This window comes from Hemiscyllium ocellatum, chromosome 24 (genome assembly GCF_020745735.1).
Source record: "Hemiscyllium ocellatum isolate sHemOce1 chromosome 24, sHemOce1.pat.X.cur, whole genome shotgun sequence".
Classification (NCBI taxonomy): Eukaryota; Metazoa; Chordata; class Chondrichthyes; order Orectolobiformes; family Hemiscylliidae; genus Hemiscyllium; species Hemiscyllium ocellatum.
The window spans coordinates 48,146,267-48,170,710 of record NC_083424.1 but is presented as its reverse complement, the minus strand read 5'-3'; the positions used below and the strand labels follow the sequence as shown (position 1 = coordinate 48,170,710).

At 41.0% G+C, this 24,444-nt stretch overlaps 1 protein-coding gene across 1 annotated transcript; it reads right to left on the bottom strand.

The window, feature by feature from the left end:
• On the bottom strand, positions 1-22,723 carry LOC132827477 (uncharacterized). Its single transcript, XM_060844166.1, has 9 exons — positions 22,711-22,723; positions 18,393-18,548; positions 17,772-18,294; positions 13,010-13,238; positions 12,033-12,156; positions 7,538-7,740; positions 7,117-7,193; positions 5,175-5,291; positions 1-2,025 (listed from the first exon to the last, which is right to left on the bottom strand). Exons 1-9 carry the CDS (start codon positions 22,721-22,723, stop codon positions 1,824-1,826), a joined length of 1,644 nt encoding a protein of 547 aa, XP_060700149.1. The 3' UTR covers positions 1-1,823.
• Between the last annotated feature and the right edge of the window lie 1,721 nt (positions 22,724-24,444).

Sequence of the window (24,444 nt, the reverse complement as noted above, 5' to 3'; positions counted from 1 at the left end):
TGAAGTAGGGCTCCTTTATTTGACTGGCGTCAGGCATTACAAGTGAAATCAAGGAGAAACAAGAAAGTATTTACACTGTTTACATGGAATGAAGCCTGCAATTTACAATGGGGTGAGGAATCCAGTCTCTGCTTCTTCGTCCCCCAAAGGCACCTTTTCTGGAGAGGGTGGAGTGCTGCAGCTGCCCTCCATCATTGTCACCACCTGCTCTTGGAGATTCTATTATGTTAAAAAAAATACTGAGCAATCTTTGAAATATGATGGAGGTGGTGAAACAGTTTTATAGTACATAGGTCTATGACCAAAACAAGTGAACTCTCAATACTGCGATAGTGCAGAGTGCATATCATATGTACATTAAAAACTGTACAGTGCTGCACAGAAGTCTAACTAATTCAAATATATAATGTTAAAATAACAATTTTTGTTCGATGATTAAATGAGGCAGATATGCAGAAATGCAAGACTGCAGAATATAAAGCAGGATTTTATCCATTCATTTAGAATAAACACTTTGGCATAAACCCCCAAAATAAAAGTCATTAAAGCTTGCTTAGAAAATCCACAACCCATTTGTAAATCCTTCTAAAAACATCTACATCTATCCCTGATTTAATATATTGCTTAATACAAAAGGCAACTGCGCAAGACCTTTCATAGAACCCATCTCAAAGGCAACAGCTGAGATGTATAAATCCTTTAGAAATTTTTGCCTTATTCCCAAGAGTTTTTCAAGAGAACATCTAAGAAGCACCTTTGAGACAGGAACAAGAAATGGAATGGGTTCGTCTGCTTGCCAAGGCATGGACTATAAATGGACTTAATAAGTGCCTTGAATTATCCTGTTCCAATAGCCTTGTTGCTGTTTAACAATTACAGACAGCACAGATCCTGGGAGAATGCCTTTGTTTTCACATATTAGGTGCTTCCCAGTTACAAATTAATACCCTAATTTATGTTGCACCTATCAAATACAATCCAGCAAATCAGAACTTTGGATAAATATGCAAATAGTTACAGATTAGCCCTCTTTAGTTTGAAAAGCTGTGAACAGAAAAATAGCACTTTTGGTATTATCACTGCACAAAAACCTCATTTGTTTTGTTTACAAAATCATGGAAACATTATTCCAAAAATTACAGTAAGTCAGAGAAACAAGAAATGGACCTACTGAATTTATGCATGGTTAACAGCTTCTACCTACAACATGTTATAGAAATTTTTATCATTTCTGTAGGTAAACAGAAAGAAAATATTAAATGATGTTACTAAGCAGTATGAGGGCACAATTTGCATCACTTTCTTCTGAGTTCATGCAAAACGGTTGCAGAAGTTAAGGCTAATAGGAGCTCTTCACATTGTGAAACCAGTGCTTTTCAGATTTGTCAAGGTTCCATGGTATTTAAAACACGGCAGCATGGTGATTGACTTTGCAAAATACGTTTGGAAGTACACTATTCTCAGTTAAAAATAAAAACATTTTCTACAACCTGTACATTTCTGGGTAATCGTGGGAAGCCACATCTAAGATGTTCCTAATGTTTAACTGATTTGTACCCAGTTACCTCAAAGAAGGTGGAACTCTCAAACATTGCAAGTATTGAATTAGATAAAGTGCAATAATGTAAAGAGATTGTCCCACAACCTTGTTAATTTTGAGTTTTCCAAACAGGGTCACTTCTTACTCTGCTGATCAGATCACATCTTCTTTATGTCAATATTTGATCAAGGTCAAACATTTGTAAGTTAAAACCCTTTCTTAAGAAAGAGTCTGAACCAGAGATTTCAGTCACTCTTGGGAGTTAAGAGTTTCTCTCTCTCTCTCATGGGCTTCCTGGAGGTGTGGCGAATCCAGAGCTCTCACTGTCACTGCTGGATGGTGATCGCGGAGCACTCTCAATCGGACTCTTTGTGTTGCGAAATTTATTCAACAATGTTGTATTAAAGGCAGATGCAGGAGAACACACTTCCCCTTCCTGTGCTTGCTGGCTTTTAGGGACTTTGGATGGTGTTCCACCTGGAGATCTACAAAAAGAGCAGGTAGGAGATCACTCTTGAGTACAAACACCAGCATTTTATCATTTGTGTTACTAAAGAATGACATTAAAATGTTAACTTTGTGAGATCAACAGGCAGGTTAGCCAATGGTGTTAAGTGGAGTTTAATTGGTTAGTTTTCCAATATATAACAAAATGAATTTACTGCAAGATTAAAGATGAAGTTTTACAGAAGCTGGAAATCAATGAAAGCAAAGTGCTGGAGACACTCAGCAGGCCCCACAACATTGCTGGAGAGAGAAACAGAGTTAACATTTGGTGTCCTGTAAGTCTTCTTCAGAAGTCAAGTCATATTCAATTTGAGCTGAAAATGTGCTGCTGGAAAACTGCAGCAGGTCAGGCAGCATCCAAGGTGGAGGAGAATCGACGTTTCGGGCATGAGCCCTTCTTCAGGAATGAGGAGAGTGTGCCAAGCAGGCTAAGATAAAAGGTAGGGAGGGACTTGGGGGAGGGGCGTTGGAAATGCGATAGGTGGAAGGAGGTTAAGGTGAGGGTGATAGGCCGGAGTGGGGTGGGGCGGAGAGGTCAGGAAGAAGATTGCAGGTTAGGAAGGTGGTGCTGAGTTTGAGGGTTGGGACTCAGACATGGTGGGGGGAGGGGAAATGAGGAAACTGGAGAAATCTGAGTTCATCCCTTGTGGTTGGAGGTTCCTAGGCGGAAGATGAGGCGCTCTTCCTCCAGCCGGTGTGTTGCTATGGTCTGGCGATGGAGGAGTCCAAGGACCTGCATGTCCTTGGTGGAGTGGGAGGGGGAGTTGAAGTGTTGAGCCACGGGGTGGTTGGGTTGGTTGGTCCGGGTGTCCCAGAGGTGTTCTCTGAAACGTTCCGCAAGTAGGCGGCCTGTCTCCCCAATGTAGAGGCTGCCACATCGGGTGCAGTAAATGATGTGCAATGTTAACTATGTTTCCATCTCCACAGATGCTACCAGACCTGAGTTTCATCAACACTTCTGTTCTTTTTTAATGCTAGAGCACTTCATTTTAGAAATTAAATGCACAATCTTGATAGTGATATGCAGTACTGTTGGTATAATGTAGTAGGAACTGAATAAAAGGTGATTAATTGGCGGTGTTGCAGATGGAGTGTTCCACAATAAAGCAGATTCTTTGAACTGTGTTTTATGTACATTGAGATCAATGTTAAGCAATTTTTACAACACTGAAAAGATAAAACTATCAAATACTAAACACTGGTTTAAGATTATGTCACAAAAGTGCATACTCAATCAACCTGCAAATGTTCCTCATTTTCATCAAGAATAACCAACAATCACAAACCTAAATGAAAGTATTAAGATCTACTTTTGTTAACACAAACAACTTTGAAATTACAGAAAATTGTGCAGCATTTAAGCATTGGGAATGATCTGACAACCCACTGTCATGATGCTTGTTTACTTAGCTGGAAGTGTTCTTTTAGACCATAATGTACAGCAGCAGAATTGGGCCATTTGGCCCATCGAGTCTACTCTGCCCTTCAACCAGGGCTGATATATTTCTCAACCCCATTCACCTCCTCTTCTCAATAAGCCTCGTTCTACTTACCAAGTAAGTACCTACCTTTTCTTAAATAGTGATTTGGCCTATGCAGCCCTCTGTGGCAATGAGTTCCACAGATTCACCGCCCTCGGGCTGAAGAAATTCCTCCTCATTACAGTTCTAAAGGGACACCCTTTCACTTTGAAGCAATGCCCTCAGATCCTAGTCTCTCCCTACTAGTGCAAACATCTTCACGTCCGTGCTATCCAGGCCTCTCATTATTCTGTAAGTTTCAATCAGATTCCCCCTCATCCTTCTAAATTCAGCTAAGACCCAGAAGTCCTCAACTGCTTTTCATGACAAACCCTTCATCTCCAGGATCATTCTTGTAGTTCTGCTTTGGATCCCCTCCAATGCCAGCACATCCTTCCTTGGATATGGAGCCCAAAACTGCTCAATATTCCAAATAAGGTCTAAGCTTATACAGCCCCAGCATAAGATCTCTGCTCTTGTATTCTAGCACTCATGAAATGAATGCTAATGTTTGTCTTCCTGACTGCCAAATGAACCTGCATGTTAACCTTAAGGGAATCCTGAACTAGGACTCCCAAGTCGCTGTATTTCTAATTTCCAAAGCATTTCCCCATTTAGAAAATAGACTATGGCTCTATCCTTCCTTCCAAAAGTGTGTGTAACTTTTGACTTTCCCACATTGTATTCCACCTGCCACATCTGTGCCCACCCTCCTATCCCGTACATGTTTCTGTCGCCTCCCTGCTTCCTCAACACTAATCTGCTCCTCTACCTATCTTTGAGTCATCTACAAATGTAGCAACAATGCCCTCAGTTCCTTCATCTAGATCATTAATGTACAATGTGAATAGTTGTGGTCCCTACACAAACTCTACTCATCAGTGACTGCCATCCTGAAAAAGACCCTTTCCCTACTCTGCCAGGCAGCCAATCCTCTATCCATGTCAATATTGTACCTTTAATACCATGGGCTCTTATCTTATTTAGGCCATGTAGAATCTTGTCAAAGGTCTCTGGAAATCCAAATAGATCACATCCACTGGCTCTCCTTTGTGTAACGTGCTCATTATCTCCTCAAAGAATTCTAACAGATTTGACCTCCCTTTAACGAAGTTGTGCTGATTCAGTCCTATTTTGTCACGCTGTAATCTAATCCTCAATGACCTCTAAAATCTGACCGATGACTGAGGTCAAGTGACTGGTGTAGGTTTCCTGTCTTCCACCTCCCTCCCTTCCTAAACTGGAGCATTATATTATGTTTGATGTTACCCGACTCCATTTATGACTTTCTCAAACAATTTCGCTGTATTTGTATCTTTCCTAATCTTTGTGGCCTTCTCCTTCGAAATGAACTCTGGTTCACATCAGAAACAAAAAACAACAAACATCTCTCTGTGGAGACAAACAGCATAGTGATGTGCAAGAATTTAGTTCTTTCTACATAGCAGATAAAATGGAGATGTAAGTATCAAGCATACAGCATCTCTGGGATTTTTTCCTGAGAAACCACTTCTGAAAATACCTTCTCAGAATCACTAATTAGAAAAACAGTAAAAACTGTCAGATCATTTCTGCAGGTCGAGACTTTAACAAAGCTTTTGACATACCGATGGACGCCTGTTGAACGAAGTCTCTTGAAATGGTTTGCAGACAGCAGTTCAGAGTGGATACTTTGGACGGGTTCAGTGCTGTTGTCATTCTCAGGAACTCTCAGATCTGCAATACTAGATACACATCACTTATAAGGAAATTCATGAAGAGATTAAAAGCAGATTGTGATCAATGAAAGAAGTGTGATTGAATTCATTTGCAAAATCTAGATTTAGGTTTTTTTGTTTTGTACACAAGAGTGGTACCTTTCCTATTTAGAATACCAGGGTCTGTAGCAAGAATTTCCAGACTTGCCAGACACAAGAGTAAAGTTTCTTCAACAATGTGTGTGTTAGCCCAAATGAAAACGAATGAACATTTTGTGCTGCACTTCCTTCGCCGTCCAATGAATTTCTACCCAGTACTCCCAAATAACTGCTCAGTTAAAGTCTTAATCATTCTTATTATGTGAACTTAGACCTCATTATGGTAGTGGGAATTTTAGTCTGTATTACATTGTGGAACTGCCTCTATTTATTATCAATGGTAAATTCCAGAAGAAATTTTTTTGTGATCTCACTTGGAAAAACCAAACCAAGAAGCAGATTAATATAACCTTTAAATGCATTAAAGAGTTCATATCACACTGTGGCCTAAGAATCCATCTTGAAGCAGTAACGAATATCTAGAATGTACAGTAACAAATGGTATATATATTTAGGCAAACACATCAGTTCTTTTTTTAAATTCATTCATGGGATGAGGCTATGCTAGCACTGATTGCCCAGAGCGCAGTTAAGAGTCAATTGCATTGCTGGGGGTCTAGAGTTCAGACCAGATAAGGATGGCAGTTTCCCTCCCTTAAGGGCCTGATAATCAATGGATTCATGGTCATTAGACTCTTAATTCCAGACTTTTCATTGAATTCAAATTTCACCAATTGCCATGATGAGGTTTGATACGTGCTCCCCAGAACAGAGTAACAGTCCAGCGATAGTGCAGTCTATTCTGATATAACGCAATAGTAGCATTCCCGTACAATCTCTCATTATAAGAAAATCACACAGTAGCTGTGCCATTTAAACTAATGGGGCTGGAATTAAGTTCTAACCAATACGGGTAAGAAAACATTGCGTTCTACAAATAACGGTCAAAATTCTTCAATCACGCTAAAGCTAATTTGTGTTGAAGAAACACTCGTTAAAGCAGAACTCACTAGGCTATTGCCTCGCCATATACTATATTCTTCCTTACATCCTTTTTTCTCGGTTAACACTAGAACGTTTGATCTCAAATAAGTTGCCATGCTTGCAAAGTAGATCTAACCACATGTAACCACACCCTCAAATCTTTTCAAGGAGTTTTGTTGTTCTATTTTAGGATAATACTTATTCAGACTGTTGAATACTTAATACAATGTTTTAAAACCACAGAGCAAAGAAGAAACTGAATCTATTTTCCTTTCTGTAATCTTCCCGAAATCCTTTCACTAAAACAACCATCTTATTGCCTATTGAACTCAAAATAGAGTACCAAGATGTCTTAGTACGAGTAACTTGATATCTGGAAAATATGGAGATAATAAATGCTGCACATAGTTGTCAATGCCGTGTGGAGCACACCTATACAGTTCAGAAACTGTAAGGCGTACGGCTTTCTTTTACCTCACAACTTTGTATACCAAGCTCCTTCCTACTTTCCATTTGATGATATCTTCTTTCTCCATCACCAGCAGCACCCACAACCTTACTGTCACACCCAGTTGAGATTATAAGGAAGTGGGATCCAGGGTGCAGCTCTCAATCAAAAATGTTAGATGCCCACATTTATTACACAGCAAACTAAACATACCTAACCACCAGGCAGACTGAGCAGGATCGAGAAATGCGATCAAAGGTCACGATTAAATTCTAAATTTTAAACAATATGCTTCAAATTTTAAAAATCCCATCTCCTCACCTTTTACAGCGTCGGTTGAGCCTGGCCAGTCCATAGTTCTCCAACAGAGCTGGAGTTGTCAAAACCTTTGCTTCACTCTGCAAGATTGAATACAGACCTTAAATTTCCATTACTCCAATCAGCTGCATCATTCCCTACGTTACAACAGTGACTATACTTTCAAAAATACTTTGTGCGTTTGTAAAGTGCACAGAGGCTTACTGAAGTAGTAAGAGAGGTTATCCAGATGCAATTCTTTCTTATCTTTTATACGTGAAAAGCCCAGACCTCCCTTTCTCCATCTGACTTTGTACGCTGTTCTCCCTTGCACCTTTCATTCGGTGATATTTTCTTTCTCAAGCCGAGCAGTCAGCAGTGCCCACAAACAAGCAGGTATCCAGCTTATCCTCTAGCCACACTTCCTTTGAAGCTGATTACTTACTGTGTGAAGATTCGACTTGTCTTTCAGAGGAGTTTTAAGTGCTGGATTACTGGGACCTGGAAGAGGTGGAGGTGGTGGTGGTGGTGGTGGAATGGCAGTAACTGAAGGTAGTGTAGAATCTTCACTGGTAGAAATCTCACCCTGCCCTCTCTGTCTCTTTTCAGCTAGTCGCTTGGAGGTCCTTTGTGCACTTCCTTTAGCCTCTAAAAAGCACAAATGTAACAAAGAACACTAAATCTTAAATGAAACATGTTATGTGGGCAGCTTGATTTCCATAGAACACAAACTGAAACCAGCACAGCAATTATCTATTTCTTCCCCAGAGTCTCACATCATACAAGTTATGAAAGTCAGATTTAATCGTGACAAAATTCTTCTAAATTCTTGCCAAATATTGAAGGTCATTACATATTTTTAAGGTAGACGTAGATAGATTCTTGAATAACTATGGAGTCAATAATTATTGGGAGAAGGTCGAAAAGTGGAGTTGAGGCTTCAATCAAAATCGTATTAAATGGCAAAGCAGACTAAAAGGGTGGAATTGCTTACTCCTGCTCCTAATTAGTATACTCATTTGTAATGGCTAACTTTTTTTTATGTTTCAGAAGATATGCCAAGGTACTATAAAAAGCTAAGAAAAAAATGTAATTAAGTCTGTACTAGCAGCACATCATACCAGGAAACTACACATGTTGGTGACTGATAAAGTAAACTTAATATCTTAATACTACCCATGTTAATGCCCAATGGCAAAAAAATGTTTCAAACTGCATCAACGCTGAAGCCAAATTTATGATATTGCAAGCTACAAAACTCTGCATTTTGGAAATGTGTCCAAGTTGGAACAAGCCAAGTTTGAAATAGTGCAGGCTGTTAAACTAGTGTACTAGTTGAAGAAGTGTTTCAATATTTCCTTTGTTTGCATCCCCTGCAGTGCAGAGCAAAAGATGATTCAAAACCTGGCAAATCCACTAATAACAGCAAGTGATATGATGTATCCAACCTCGCCTAGCTCCGTTATCACTATCAACACCAACCCCACCACTTCGCAATTAGCGAATGACACACTCACCAAGAGGCAAGCAAGAAATCTCTTCCCAGATACAACATCTCTCCAAAATGCAATAATTTAATTGAGATTGAGGGAAGAGAACACAGAAACAATAGGTGTAATATAACATATAGCCAAGAATGCTTAAAATAATCACCACATGGAATAGGAGTTTCTACTTTACTGCACACTCACTCACAAACCTATCGAATCATCTTGAACTGGAGGTAAGATTAACTAAAACAGTAAGATTTGACACTGGACACAGTTCAAATTTAACATTTATTCAAAGGCAAAAACAAAATTGTTTTCCATCTTTTTACAACTCTTCTGTCATTCATAACTCCTCCAGTGACATCTTTGGTTTCATTTGTACCATTACCACTCATTTAGCCTGGACGATTAACCTTCTGTTATTTAACCTATTTTCTTCTCTTCATCCTTCCAGACCTTCCTTTTTCTGTTCTGCTTCCACCCTCTTCCTAACCTTTCCAAGTTCTAATGAAGAAGTTGGGAAAGAAGAGCGAGTCAAACAATCAGGGCAGCAGGAACAAAGCAGAGAACAAGGTAGGACTGATAAAGTAAACTGCATTACTTCAATGCAGGAAGCTTAACAGGGAAGGCAGATGAACGCAGGGCACGGTTAGGAACATGGAACTGGGATATCATAGCAATTACAGAGACGTGGCTCAGGAATTGTCAGCTTAATGTTCCAGGATACAAATGCTATGGGGATTGGGGAGGAGGTGCTGAGAGCAAGGGGAGTGGTGTTTTTGATAAAAAGATAGCATTACTGCTGTACTTAGGGAGGATATTCCTCGGAATACATCCAGGGAAGATATTTTGGTGGAACTGAGAAATAAGAAAGGGATGATCACTTTATTGGGATTGTATAATAAACCACCAAATAGTCAGCAGGAAATTGAGAAACAAATTTGTAAGGAGATCTCAGTTATCTGTAAGAATAATAGGGTGGTTATGGTAGGGGATTTTAACTTTCCAAACATAAACTGGGACTGCCATAGTGTTAAGAGTTTAGATGGAGAGGAATTTGTTAAATTTGTACAAGAACATTTTCTGATTCAGCATGTGGATGTACATAATAGAGAAGGTGCAAACCTTGACCTACTCTTGGTAAATAAGGCAGGGCAGGTGACTGAGGTGTCAGTGGGGGAGAACTTTGTGGCCAGCGACCATAATTTTATTAGCTTTAAAATAGTGATAGTAAAGGATAGACCAGATCTAAAAGTTGAAGTTCTAAATTGGGGGAAGGACAATTTTGACGGTATTAGGCACGTAATGGGATGGCTGGAAAATGGGAAGCCTTGATAAATGAGATAACAAGATTCCAGAGACAGTTTATTCCTATTGGGGTGAAAGGAAAGACTGGTAGGTGTAGGGAATGCTGGATGACTAGAGAAATTGAGGTTTTGGTTAAGAAAAAGCAAGCATGGTTAGATCTCATGGAATATAGGAAGAATTGGCCATTTGGATATAGAATTGGCTCAAAGGTTGAAGTCAGAGGGTGGTGGTGGAGGGTTACTTTTCAGACTGGAAGTCTGTGACCAGTGGTGTGCCACAAGGATCGGTGCTGGGTCCACTGCTTTTCATCATTTAGGTAAATGATTTGAAGTGAACATAGGGGGTATAGTTAGTAAGTTTGCAGATGATATCAAAATTGGAGGTGTAGTGGACAGCAAAGAAAATTACCTGGGAGTACAATGGGATCTTGATCAGGTAGGCCAATGGGCTGGGGAGTGGCAGATGGAGTTTAATCTAGATAAATGTGGGGGGCTGCATTTTGGAAAGGCAAATAAGAGCAGGACTTATATACTTAATGGTAAGGTCCTAGGGAGTGTGGCTGAACAAAGAGACCTTGGAATGCAGGTTCATAGTTCCTTGAAAGTGGAGTCACAGGTATAAGGCATTTGGTGTGCTTTCCTTTAATGTCACAGCACTGATTATTAGAGTTGGGAGGTCATACTGCAGCTGTACAGGAAATTGGTTAGGCCACTTTTGGAATTTTGCATGCAATTCTGGTCTCCCTCCTGTCCAAAGGATGTTATGAAACTTGAAAGGGTTCAGAAAAGATTGACAAGGATGTTGCCGGGGTTGGAGGATTTGAGCTATAGAGAGAGGCTGAACAGACTGGGGCTGTTTTCCCTGGATCATTGGAGGCTGAGGGGTGAACTCAGAGGTTTGTAAAATCATGGGGGGCATGGATAGGATAAATAGACAAGGTCTTTTCCCTGGGGTGGGGAAGTCCAGAATAGAGAGCATAAGTTTAGGGCGAGAGGGTAAAACTTTTCACACAGAGGGTGGCGCGTGTATGGAATGAGCTGCCAGAGGCAGTGGCAGAGGCTGGTACAATACAACATTTAAAAGGCATCTGGATGGGTACATGAACAGAAAGGGTTAGAGGGATACGAGTCAAGTGCTGGGATTAGGTTGAGATATCTGGTCGGCATGGATGAGTTGGACCAAAGGGTGTATTTCCATGCTGTACATCTCTATGACTCCATAACTCAAAACCTCAATTGTTTTTCTCTCCAACAGATGCTTCAAAATCTGCTGCATGTCTCAACAGTTTTGTTTTTTTACTGTTTCAAATTTGCACTAAGGTATACAAAGTTAAGCAGTGCCTCCCTGAGAAAGCTGTGCCACTGCGCCAAATCATTGCAAGGATGTGGCCATATATAAACAGCTTGCTCCCCGTACGGATGTCATCTACAATCAGTTTTAGCCCTGATGGGACTACAGGAAATTTCCTCTGCTTCAGAGGGAGACAAGCGATTAACATATAAGAGGCACCAGGCTGCTTCAAGCCTAATGACCAGTGTCTCTCCTGCTCTCATGAATTTGGTTAACAAGTTTGGAATGGGATTTAGGCAACATCAAGAAAGCTCCTTCCAGGATCTACAAATCCTGCTCAGGGAAAGTAGCACTATCCATTAAGCCAAAAGACCTGCTCAAATTGATATGGACTGTACAAATATTCAATAAAAACATGGCTATATATACCCATTCAGAAAATCATTCTAAATATTACTCTACTCACTTCTAAACTGAAAACCAGCGCTGTTGTGACAAACATCCCACACCTCTGCATTCTGGATATCTGTCTGGACCAAACAGCTGCATGCTTGGTCCACAAAAGAATACCTTCTGGGTAATATTGCAGTCCAAGATAACCTACTGCATGCTAACTCAGCTGTGCTCCCACGTTCACAGATTCCTCATTACCACATACAGTAGTTGGATCGCACAGTCAGAATTTGTCGATTTCAAATGAACAAATAACAAGGCGAAATGTCAAATGCAAGAGAAACCACTCACACCACCTCAAACACACACACAGCTGTTGCCTCATAACTGCCTACCCAACTCCTCATTCAACCAGCACCAGTTGTATCTTTGGGTCTGTTTTAAAAACGATGGTCTTACCACAAGCATACACGTGAACTTTTCTCATCTCGTCCTTCATGTTTTGGAGTCTTTCTTGTAATTCATCCAATCCAACAGCATTGCAGCGGTTCAGCCGACCATCTACAGCTGTGAAAAATTTAGCCTGCAAAGATAATGCTCATATGTACTAAACATTGTCTTGACCAGACTCAAAATTTGGTGCTTTAAAGGTAACAGTTTAGCTTTTATTTTTGGCACATCGACACACAAAGGGAGCAGCTAAAGTTTTATGCCATAATGTCAAAACAAATCTGGACTCAACATCTGGCTTTGACAGCACAACCTCAGCAAATCCTTGTTCGTAAAATGTTCTTTTATATATGTAATTGTGCTCTCATATCAGCTGCTTCCCTAGTCCACAGCTCCACCTAACAGTAAATAGCCTAAACTGCAAGAACAGGGAAGGAAGCTACTGATAACATCTAGCCCTACAAACGTCTTGCGTTTTCTATCAATTCATCCCACTGAAATAGGTGTCTCTGTTCTTGCAATTGGCTGCTACACATCGATCAGTGTTGCATGAAATAATTTGACTCATCACTGGCAGCGAAATCAACCAAAATTGAAGACCGGATAAAACAACTTGCATTTTGGTACAAGATGAATCATAGAATAGAATGCCTACAGTGTGGAAACAGGCCCTTCGGACCAACAAGTCCACACCAACTCTGATGCGTGTCCCACCCAGTCCCATTCCCTTACCCTATTACTCTACATTTCCCCTAACTAATGCACCTAATCTCAATTACTATGTGAAATTGAGCACAGCCAATTCACCTAACCTGCACACCTTTGGACTGTCTGAGGAAACTGGAACACCCAGCGGAAACCCATGCAGACATGGGGAGAATGTGCAAACTCCACAGTCGCCCGAGGCTAGAATTGGTTCCGGATCCTTGGTGCTGTGAGGTAGTAGTGCTAACCACTGAGCCACCTAGTTTGTAGGCTTATAGTACCTTAATAAAGGATTTCAACCCAGCTTTTTCAAGTTCAGCCTGTTTCCGTTTGCGCACCACTCTCTCACACTGTGATGGGTTCTGATCCATAGTGCGAAATAAGTCCTGCAGCGCTTTTTCTGTATAGGTCAGGGCTTCAGACTCAAATTCTTCTTTTGTTAAGCGTCTACAGAACATCTTGCTTAGAGGATATTCTTGATCAAATTCGTCTAGCGTTTCCATCTCAACTCTGGATCAGGAAAACAAACATGATTTACTGATCAATTTATTTTACTCAAGCACAGATACACATTTCTCTTTTATAGGATATCGTTTGGTCAGATGATAAAACTGAGAAGCATGCCAACAAATTAGACTAGAACAGATTTTGTTGTAATGGGGTGGGAGTTGGAGACAGTATGGGCAAAGATACACCATTCTGTAGTGACTTCTTTATACATCGAGTGAAATTACTCCCACAAATTGCAGAACTCTGACCTTTACGTGTGAAACTGTCATTCAGATGAAACTGGCAAAATGTGTCTCATTGTTTGCTGGTACAAAGCAAGTCTCAGAGCATTTATAAAGGGGAATAGGGACTGCTGTGTGGTCAGTAATGGAACAAACAGAAGAGCTTTTATACAGAAAATAAGGGGATTCAGAGGAGACCAAGGCTAAGTCAAGGATAGACATCCGGGAAGTTTCAGAAGGCAAAAATCAAAAGCTATTTTGGAAGAAAATTTGAAAGGGAACGTGGTGGCTGAAAGATCAATCTCCAAATGAGGGGCAAAGAAACAACCATCAAAAGAACTGAAGGTGTAGATTTCAACTTGTGGCCAGAAAAAAAAAGTGCCATCAGATCTGAGGGGCAACGTGATGGAAGCTTGTACATATGAGTGACCACAAAAGTGACAGGTTAGCAGGTCTTTTGTGTGGGCAAGCCCTTGGGTAATAGGTTCTTAATTAGTTGGAATTATGAACAAATTCGATCTAAGTTGAAGACAATATAGATGGATGGAATGCAGGCATAGAGAGGGTGGAAACTTTATACGATGTAATTTATTGAAGTTATTCCAAGTTGTTAACAGACTGATAAGCAAAACACTTATGCTGGACTGCACAATTTGATTTACCAATGCCAAAAGAAGGTGGAACAATAAATTTTATGTTGTAGACTGAATTCCCTTGACTAGGAAAATAGTAATTGAGATTTCAAATTAAACTAAACATGCCTGAGCAATGCATACTTGGGAGCACACAGGGTTGCCAGTAATAAACCATGACATTGTTTGCAAGACATAAAATATCACAATTCAAAATGATGGGAACATATATTCATGAAGTTGCAAAGTTTAATTTTAAAAATGTAGAAGGAAGGATGGGATTTTAAATTAAAATTAAGATTAAAAACATTTAACTGGGATTGTATGTTGACAAATTCAGGTTTATAATGCAGGCTTTGCAAATGCTGGAGGTACTTCAGAATCTCAAGAGAGATCTTAGATAGAATTAACAGTCAAGAAAACAAAAAGGCACCTGGAAGGCAGTTCTGATGGCTATGACCTCTGAAGGCTGACTGGTGGCGCATTAGAAGAGGCAATCTGAAATGGGAAGATTAGCTGGCCAGAGAAAACGTACTGTCAATGAATCTAGCATCTCCTTAACTTACTGTCTGCCTCTGCAACATAGAATGCCAATCAAGAGTGAACTCCTGGGTCACACACAGTGATGGTTAACACAGATATGACCACCCTGACTCAAAAGTATAATCTTACAAAATGGAAGACACCAGCAACTGCATACCCTTTATACTGAGAACAAACTAAACAGACATCAATGAGATGAAATACCTTCCATCACTGCCAGCTAATGTCAAATAAGGATTCTGACTCATTATCAGATTCACCTTGCTGCTAACCCAGACTTCCTCCAGCAGGACAACAGGAAAAATAAGACTGCAAGATTATTTGAAAGTTTTCAAGAGCAATTTCTTTCCTGGAGCAGCAAAATCAGTAGTCAAATTATTTTTCAGTGTTTCTATATGGGATACACTGCATATAGTTTCTGTAAATATTTTAAAAAGCAGAGTTAACAATGTAAGCTTTGGTGCTATAGAAAGTCAGACTGGAGAATTAATAATGGAAAATATCTGTCTTCACTATAGAGGATACAAGTAACATTTCAGAAGCAGCAATAAATCAGGAAATGGAAGGGAGTGAAGAATACAGATAAATCACAATCATCAGAGAAGTGGTACTGAGTAAATTATTGGAACTGTGGGCATATATGTCCTCAGGTTCTGATGGTCTTTACTCTAGGATTTTAAAATAATTAGCGAGCAGGATAGTTTATGTATTCATTTTCATTATTCAAAATTCCCTTGATTCAAGGACAGTCCCACTAGTTTGAAAGAGTGAACGTAACTCCTTTATTCAAAAAGGGAGGGTGGCAGAAAGCAGGAAACTACAGGCCAGGTAGTATAACGCCTGTCATCAAGAGAATGTTAGAAATTGTTCTTAAATAAGTTATAGCAGAGCACTTGGAAAGCTTAACGATATTTAGGCAGAATCGACATGGTTTTGTGAAAGGGAAGTACTGCTTCACCAATGTATTGGAGTTCTCTGAAGTTGTAACAAGTGCTGTGGATAACAGAGAACTAGAGGATGTAAGGTACCTAGATTTCTCGAAAGCATTTAGTCAGGTGCTGCAACAAAAGTGATCATGGAAAATCAAAGCTCATGCTATTGGTAGTAACAAGTGACTTGAAAAGAAAATTGCCATGTTAACAGGAAGCAGAGAATAGCTGCAAATGGGTCTTTTTCAGGTTGGGAAGATGTAGCAAGTGATGTGCCAAAAGAATGATCTCGACTGTTTACAATTTATACAAGTTATTTAGAGGAAGGTATAAAAGATGTGGTACTAAATGTTCTCAAAATTCGCTAAGGTATGGTACCAAATTTTCTAACAATTCAAAGATAGGTAGGAAACCAAATTTCAGACAAAAGGAGTTACAGAAAAATATTGATATATTAAGTGACCAGGTAAAGATGTGGCAAGTGGAGAATAATGTGGGAAAACATGAAATAGTCTATTTTGACAGGAAGAATTTAAAAGATTAGCTAAACAGCGAGAGAGTGCAGAGCGATCTTAGTGCCTGTATGCATGGAATCATACAGCTCGGAAACAGATCTTTCGGTCCAATTCCTCCATGCTGACCAGACTTTCCAATCTGACAGAGTGCCATTTGCTAGCATTTGGTCCATATCCCTCTGAACTGTTCCTATTCATGCAACCAACCCAGATGCCTTTTAAATGTCGTAATTGTCCCTGCCTCCTCTGGCAGTATGTTCCAATATACACATGATTCTCTGCATGAAAACGTTGCCCCTGTGGTCCCATTTAAACTTTCCTCTCTCACCTTAAACATATGCCCTCCAGTTTTGGATTCCCTTACTCTGGGGAAAAGACTTTGGCTATTCACCCTATCCATGATTTTGTAAACCTCTGCAAGGTCACCCCTTAGCCTCTGATGCTCCAAGGTTAAAAAAAAGTGCCACAGCCTAGTTAGTCTTATTGCTCAAACTCTCCAATCCCAGCAACAGCCTTGAAAATCTTTTCTGAACCTTTCAAGTTTCACAACATCTTTCCTGTAGTAGGGAGACCAGAATTGAATGCAGAATTCTAAAAGTGGCCTCATCGATGTCTTGTACAGCTGCAACATGCATGAATCGGAAAAAGCTAATGAGTAGGTCCAGCAAGCAATTACAAAAGTTAATAATACAATATCATTATTTATCATGGGAGAACTGAATACAAAAACAGGGAGGTTATGCTTCAGTTAGATAGGTATCTGGTAAAACCACATCTGAAGTACTCTGCACAGTATTGGCCTGGTTATTTATGGACGAATATAAATGCAGAGCAGACAATTCAGACAACTATGATACCCGGCACAGGAGAGTTGTTTACAAGAAAAAGTTGGATGAGTTAGGCTTGCATCCACTGAAGTTTAGAAGAACAAGTGGTGATTTGATCAAAACATAGAAAATCCTTAAAGTCTTGACAGAACAGATGTTTCCTCTTATGGCAGGGTGGGGAGCAGTCACTGTTTTAAAAATAAATAGGAGTGACCGATTTAAAACAAAAATTAGATGTTCTTTAAAATTTCTTTCAGAGGATTTTGAGTTTTTGAAAATTTCTTCCTGAAAAGCAGAATGTTGAATATTTTAAGGCTGAGATAAACAAGAAAGGGGCTGAACGGATTTTGGGGTAAACGGGAAGGTGGACTTGCGGCTACAAGCAGATCAATCATGATCTTTGAAGAGAAATCAGAGTTAAAGTTTCGGGGCTGCTGGTCCTTACTCAGAACCGGACCCGAAACGTTAATTCTAATTTCTCTGCACAGATGCTGTCAGACCTGTTGAGCTTTTCCAGCTGTTTCTAGTTTACACCGTCCGCAGTTCTTTCGGTTTCAATCATGACCTTGTGTGTGATAAAGCTGGACTGTATATAGTCTTGCAGATATTTCAATTATGAAGCTTTGCTGCATTAGTACACAGCAAGCCACAGATAAATATATCACAGCTCAATACATCCTGAGGATGGTATTCGGGTTACATTTCTGGAGCGCACAGGCGCTTTCTCTGCTGTGGTGATAAAACACAGCAAAGCGGTTCCTATCACAACCCGGCCCGACCAAACTGCAACTCAGGGGCCTGATCGGCAGCAGCTTCACCCTCATCCTGACATCCCATCCCCCCCCCAGGACAGGTCCGGTCATCACCTCAACAGGGAGCGACAAGGCCCCGGGCTCTCCTCCCGCTCGGACAAGGCCCCGGGCCTCGGCCTCTCCTCCCGCTCGGACAAGGCCCCGGGCCCTCCTCCCGCTCGGACAAGGCCCCGGGCCTCGGCCTCTCCTCCCGCTCGGACAAGGCCCCGGGGCCCTCCTCCCGCTCGGACAAGGCCCCGGGCCTCGGCCTCTCCTCCCGCTCGGACAAGGCCCCGGGCCCTCCTCCCGCTCGGACAAGGCCCCGGGCCCTCCTCCCGCTCGGACAAGGCCCCGGGCCTCGGCCTCTCCTCCCGCTCGGACAAGGCCCCGGGCCTCGGCCTCTCCTCCCGCTCGGACAAGGCCCCGGGCCTCGGCCTCTCCTCCCGCTCGGACAAGGCCCCGGGCCCTCCTCCCGCTCGGACAAGGCCCCGGGCCTCGGCCTCTCCTCCCGCTCGAACGTTCTCGAACCTTTTTCCGTTTTCTTCAGAGCCCCCAGAATCAAATCTCCCTCCTCGCCCAACGAACCAATAGGATGTGACTAGAAAACCGACGGACCAATCACAGTTGGACAGAAACACACCCACCAATCGAAAAACTGTTTGTGGTGAGGTCCTCAGTGCGGGGCGTGGGCCTCACAGGCCGGCCATCTTGGTGAGGTCAAACTGCCCAGGCCGTGGGCCTCACAGGCCGGCCATCTTGGTGAGGTCAAGCTGCCCAGGCCGTGGGCCTCACAGGCCGGCCATCTTGGTAAGGTCAAACTGCCCAGCCCCTCTCTCGCAGAGTGGTCACCGCCTGTAAACATTAAGTTAAAAATCACACAACACCAGCTTATAGCGAGTTTAGAGAAGATTTGTAGCTCAGGTTGAGGTTCGTTTTCACACAACACCAGGTTTTAGTCGAACAGGTTTATGTGGAAGCACTCGCTTTCGGAGCGCTGCTCCTAATAAACCTGTTGGACTATAAGGTGGTGTTGAGAGATTTTTTAACTTCGTCCACCCAGGCCCAATACCACCATCTCCCAATCACTAGACCATTGACAGTCTCTCTCTGTACAGATGGTGCCAGACCGATGTATCACATCAGCCTATGTCCTATGATCCTGCCTCACGAGGAGCAACGCTCCGAAAGGCCAAATAAACCTGTTGGACTATGATTTGGGGGATGCCGGTGTTGGACTGGGGCTGGACAAAGTTAAAAATCACACAACACCAGGTTATAGTCCAACAGGTTTAATTGGAAGCACACTAGCTTTCTGAGCAGCGCTCCTTCATCGGGTGGTAGTGGAGGGCTCAACCCTAACACAGAATTTATAGCACAACTTTACAAAAGTTGCATTCTCGGGTTAGCTATCACCAGTGTTAACAGTTAGCTGTTAACACTGGTGATAGCTAACCCGAGAATGCAACTTTTTTTAAAAAAAGGTTTTGTGATTTACACATGAAAGAAGTGAAACTATCACGGTATTCTAACAGATGAAAGGCTTAACAGAATCAATTTTTCAATGTATAATTTCAGTTACATCACACTGAATTTTTGCTATAAATTGTGTTAGGGTTGAGCCCTTCGCTACCACCCGATGAAGGAGCGACGCACCGAAAGCTAGTGCTTCCAATTAAACCTGTTGGACTATAACCTGTTGTTGTGATTTTTAACTTTGTTGACTATAACCTGGTGTCGTGAGATTTTTAACATTAAACAAATGAGCATTACCACCTAGTCTCTCCCCCCCCCCCCCATATCTTTTAAACATCAATCACCCAATACTTTCGAATGCTTTAATTGAATCGGTTTCTACCAGCTATCCATGTAGAGCGGCTCATACTCTTAATAATAGTCTGTGATTTCTGAGTATTTTTTCTCATACCACCCTTATTTTGCAAATCAGTTTAAGTGTGTGCTAATTATTGTTCCTTTTACAAGTGTGAACAGTTCCCCGTTATCTATTCTGTCTAGCCCCACTCAGGATTTGAAAGCCTCCGTCTAGCTTTATCTCTAAGGAGTCCCAATTCCTTCAATCTATCCTAGAACCATTCATGTAAGTTACTTCTGCACTCTCTCCAAAGCATTCACATCTTTCGTAAAACGTGATCTAACAAATTTACAAGATCCGCATTGCACCCCCACCCCCGTTCCTCATGTACTCTGCTCCTATTAATAAGGCTGAGAATACTGTATGCTGTACTTAGTCATGCACCTGTACCACCACCTTCAATGATATATTCACCAGCAAGTGGGTCTCTCTGCTCCTGCACCCCCACTAGAATTGTATCCCCTATTTTGTATTTTCCTTCAATTTTCTTACCAATATGCGTAATCTCACTTTCCTGCATTAAAACTCATCAGCCACTTATCCACCAACTTGTCTATGACCTTTCCAGTTCTATAATGTCCTCTTCACAGTACAGTGTCAGGAATAGTACCAGAAGACTGGAGGATAGCAAATGTTGTCCCCTTCTTCAAGAAGTAGAAGAGACCACCCTGTTAATTATAGACCAGTGAGCCTTGCCTTGGTTGTGGGTAAAGGGATTTATAATCATCTAGAAAGGAATAAGTTGATTAGGTATAGTCAACATGGTTTTGTCAAGGGTCGATTGTGCCTCACAAACCTTATTGAGTTCTTTGAGAAGGTGACCAAACAGGTGGATGAGGGTAAAGTGGTTGATGTGGTTGGGCGGCACAGTGGTTAGCACTGCTGCCTCACAGCGCCAGAGACCCGGGTTCAATTCCTGCCTCAGGCGACTGACTGTGTGGAGTTTGCACATTCTCCCTGTGTCCTCGTGGGTTTCCTCCAGGTGCTCCGGTTTCCTCCCACAGTCCAAAGATGTGCAGGTCAGGTGAATTGGCCATGCTAAATTGCCCGTAGTGTTAGGTGAAGGAGTAAATGTAGGGGTATGGGTGGGTTGCGCTTTGGCGGGGGTGTGGACTTGTTGGGCCGAAGGGCCTGTTTCCACACTAAGTAATCTAAGAGAAAGTAAGTCGTTTGATAAAGTTCCCTACACAAAATACAGAGGCATCGGATTGAGGGTGATTTAGCGATTTGAATCGGAAATTGGCTAGCTGAAAGAAAACAGAGGGTGGTGGTTTATGGGAAATGTTCAGCCTGGAGTTCAGTTACTTGTGGTGTATTGCAAGGATCTGCTTTGGGGACACTGCTTTGTCATTTTTTATAAATGACCTAGATGAGGGCGTAGAAGAATGGATGAGTAAATTTACAGATGACACAAAGGTCATTAGAGTTGTGGATAGTGTTGAAGGATGTTGGAGATTACAGAGGGACACAGATAAGCTGCAGAGCTGTGCTGAGAGATGGCAAATGGAGTTTAATGTGGAAAAGTGTGAGATGATTCACTTTGGAAGGAGCAATAGGAATAAAGAGTACTGGGCTAATGATAAGATTCTTGGTAGTATACATGAACAGAGATCTCTGTGTCCATGCACATAAATCCCTGAAAGTTGCCACCCAGGTTGATAGGGTTGTCAAGGCGGCATACAGTGTTTTAGCTTTTATTGGTTGAGGGGTTGAGTTTCAGAGCCACCAGGTCATGCTGCAGCTGTACAAAACACTGGTGTGGCCGCACTTGAAGTATTGCATTATAGGAAGGATGTGGAAGCTTTGGGAAGGATTTAGAGGTGATTTACTATGATGTTGCCTGGTATGGAGAGAAGATCTTAAGAAGAAAGGCTGAGGGACTTGAGGCTGTTTTTGTTAGAGAGAAGGTTAAGAGGTTACATAATTGAGACATACAAGATAATCAGATGGTTAGACAGGGTGGATTGTGAGAGCCTTTTTCCTTGGATGGTGATGGCTAGCACGAGGAGACATAGCTATAAATTGAGGGGTGATAGATATAGGACAGATGTCAGAAGTAATTTCTTTACTCAGTAGTAGGAGCGTGGATTGTACTACCTGCAACAGTCATAGACTCACCAACTTTAAGGGCATTTAAATGATCATTGGATAAACATATGGATGAAAATGGAATAGTGTAGGAGATAGGCTGCAGTTTGGTTCCACAAGCTGGTGCAACATTGAGGGCCAAATGGCCTGTACTGCACTGTAATGTTCTATGTATAGAATTCTTCCAGTTTCATATTGTCTGAAATTTTGTATTTGTGGCCTGCACATCAATATCTAGATAATTACTTTTGAAACGCAGTTACCTGTACTGTAACACAGCCAGACTAAACACAATAGTTCCACAAACATAAATGAAACAATTTTTGGATTACTGTTAATTAGGATGAATGTTTCTATGTTTATACTTTAAATATCTTCAATCCCTATTGAGTACCGTCAATAGATGCTCTTGTGTTTTTTCCTCAAAGGTCACAATACATATCTTTAATAAGTTATTTCTAAACAGCAGAGTAATCTGCCTATTGCTTTTTTCTCAATAAATCACCAATGAACTTCAACAATTTGTACCTGAATTTAAAGACAGTAATTTGATTCTGTTGCTCCTTTAACTGGAATTGAAATGCCAACATCTACATCTGTGCCAAGCAATGCTGTTTGTGACTTCTTATTCAAACCATAAGCATGCCACTATGAAACATTACTTTTGAATTTGCTGCCATCCAAGACATATGCTTGTTCTATTAAAGGTAAAGTTGCCATAGTCCCAGGGGACCATAGGAGTGCATCGCTCATTAGAGAGCGATAACTAGTGGTGATTTAACCTGAAACGTTACATGCTTCAGGTGAAGGGAGTGGTTAAGCAGGACCTCAAGTGCTGTGGGAATTGAACTTATGCTGTTGGCATCATTCTGCATCTAAACTAGCCATCCAGTCAACTGATGGCAGCAGTTCAAGTGGTGCAGGTTCACATCACCTGAAGCACAACTCTGAACCTTGTATTCAGATCCAAAGCTGCTGGAATTTGGAACTTGCAAATCCCATCATTTCAAGATGGAGAAATTATTGTGTTTACTGTTTTATATTCCTTCCGCTCACCTGTCTCCTTCATGGATTCATGTCTCTGATAAAACTAATGATTTTTGATACACCATCTACGCCACACATTAGCAATGTTGCAACCCCTGCTTTGGAATGCTAGTGATGGTAGTATTGTTCTTTCAATAGGGAATTTCCAAAGTGTTGTAAATTAACAAGCAGTCATTAACACCGTAAATTCAGACACTTAATATATTGACTTGTAATGTTACAAATCTTCAGGGTTCTATGTTGGTTTGAAGTAATCCTTTGAGACTTTAGTTTGGCTACCTTTTTAAATTGGGAGAAAGTGAGGACTGCAGATGCTGGAGATCAGAGCTGAAAAATGTGTTGCTGGAAAAGCGCAGCAGGTCAGGCAGCATCCAAGGAGCAGGAGAATTGACGTTTCTGAATTCCTGAAGAAGGGCTTATGCCCGAAACGTCGATTCTCCTGCTCCTTGGATGCTGCCTGACCTGCTGCGCTTTTCCAGCAACACATTTTTCAGCTACCTTTTTAAATTGTACAGTTTGAAGATATGTTTGCTGAGCATCACAATTAACAGTCAAAACAGGCTGTGAAGTTTCACAGCAATTGTCAAGATGAAAGTTTGTCAACTTCAAACTAAATTTTTTTTAAAAATTCCATTGTGTGTAATTTTATTTCGTCAATAAGGTTTGAATTCAGCAGCTTGAGCTTAATATGATACCATACATTTAAATAAGAACTATCATGAATTTCAATTAGACTCAGGTTTGCAATTGCAATTACATTGGTCTATTAACCACATCTGTAGGCTACAACACTATTTTTAAAATATTATTTTACTGAAAGTATGCTAGGAATTACTCTAACACATTCTTAATTGTTTTGGTACCATAGAAGTAGGTAAACAGGTTTTGTGTAAAATGCTTACAAGTTGTACTATTGATAAGGGGATATTACATAGTTTGTAAAGTTGCTCTCTATCTTAAAGTATGCGTTATTTGTTCACAATAGAATATAACTCGTGGAGCAAAAAAAACTGAGATGGACATTTGTCTCAGCCTATATAACTCATGTTACAGAGGTAGAATGACATTACTTGACCTTCATCCAAAAACAATGAAAGGGGTCACTTCAGATCATCTTATTAAATAATGAGTGTCAGAATTAAGGATAGAAATTTATATCTTAAGCTTCACTGGCACATTTTCACCATTGCTGATGTGCTGTACATTTTCTATCATACAACTGGCAACATTCAAGTATTCGTGAGGCCTTGACTGATGGTAATCTCACGCAAAGGCTTCACCTTTTTTTTGTTAAGTATATATAACATTTTACTTAGTAAACTCTACTTAATTCACAAATACTAGTTGTTCATTCCTTGTTCAGTCACACACAACTGAGGATCCCATTGTTATAAATTATCAATTTGTAATCTAGGTATTTGAAATAAAAGGGTTTCTACCTGAAAATGTGCAGAGTATTCCTGTCCTCTGTCACTGTCATCTGTTTCCATGTGATAGCCATCCAGGATAATTCAAGCTTATTTCTTCACACTGTTTTGGAAAAAAACCTGGCTTCTGCATGGTCTATATCTCAAAAGGTACAGCTGACATAAGACCATATGGAGAATCATAACTGTAGACCGAACATCATTGCAATAAAAGCATGTGTATTTTTGCCTCAAATTTTTGGCTAATCTTTTGTTCTATTCAATGCTTCATAAAGGTATGTCATTATGTGGTCAGCCCCGAGGTTTTACTGCTCTG

What these genes read in the sequence shown, in the direction of transcription:
- LOC132827477 (XM_060844166.1), bottom strand. An exon ending in CCTTGTCGCTCCCTGTTGAG is followed by an intron (nt 13,239 to 17,771) that starts GTGATGACCGGA and finishes TTCCTGATCCAG; the next exon opens with AGTTGAGATGGAAACGCTAG. An exon ending in ACAAGTCGAATCTTCACACA is followed by an intron (nt 7,194 to 7,537) that starts GTAAGTAATCAG and finishes TCAATCTTGCAG; the next exon opens with AGTGAAGCAAAGGTTTTGAC.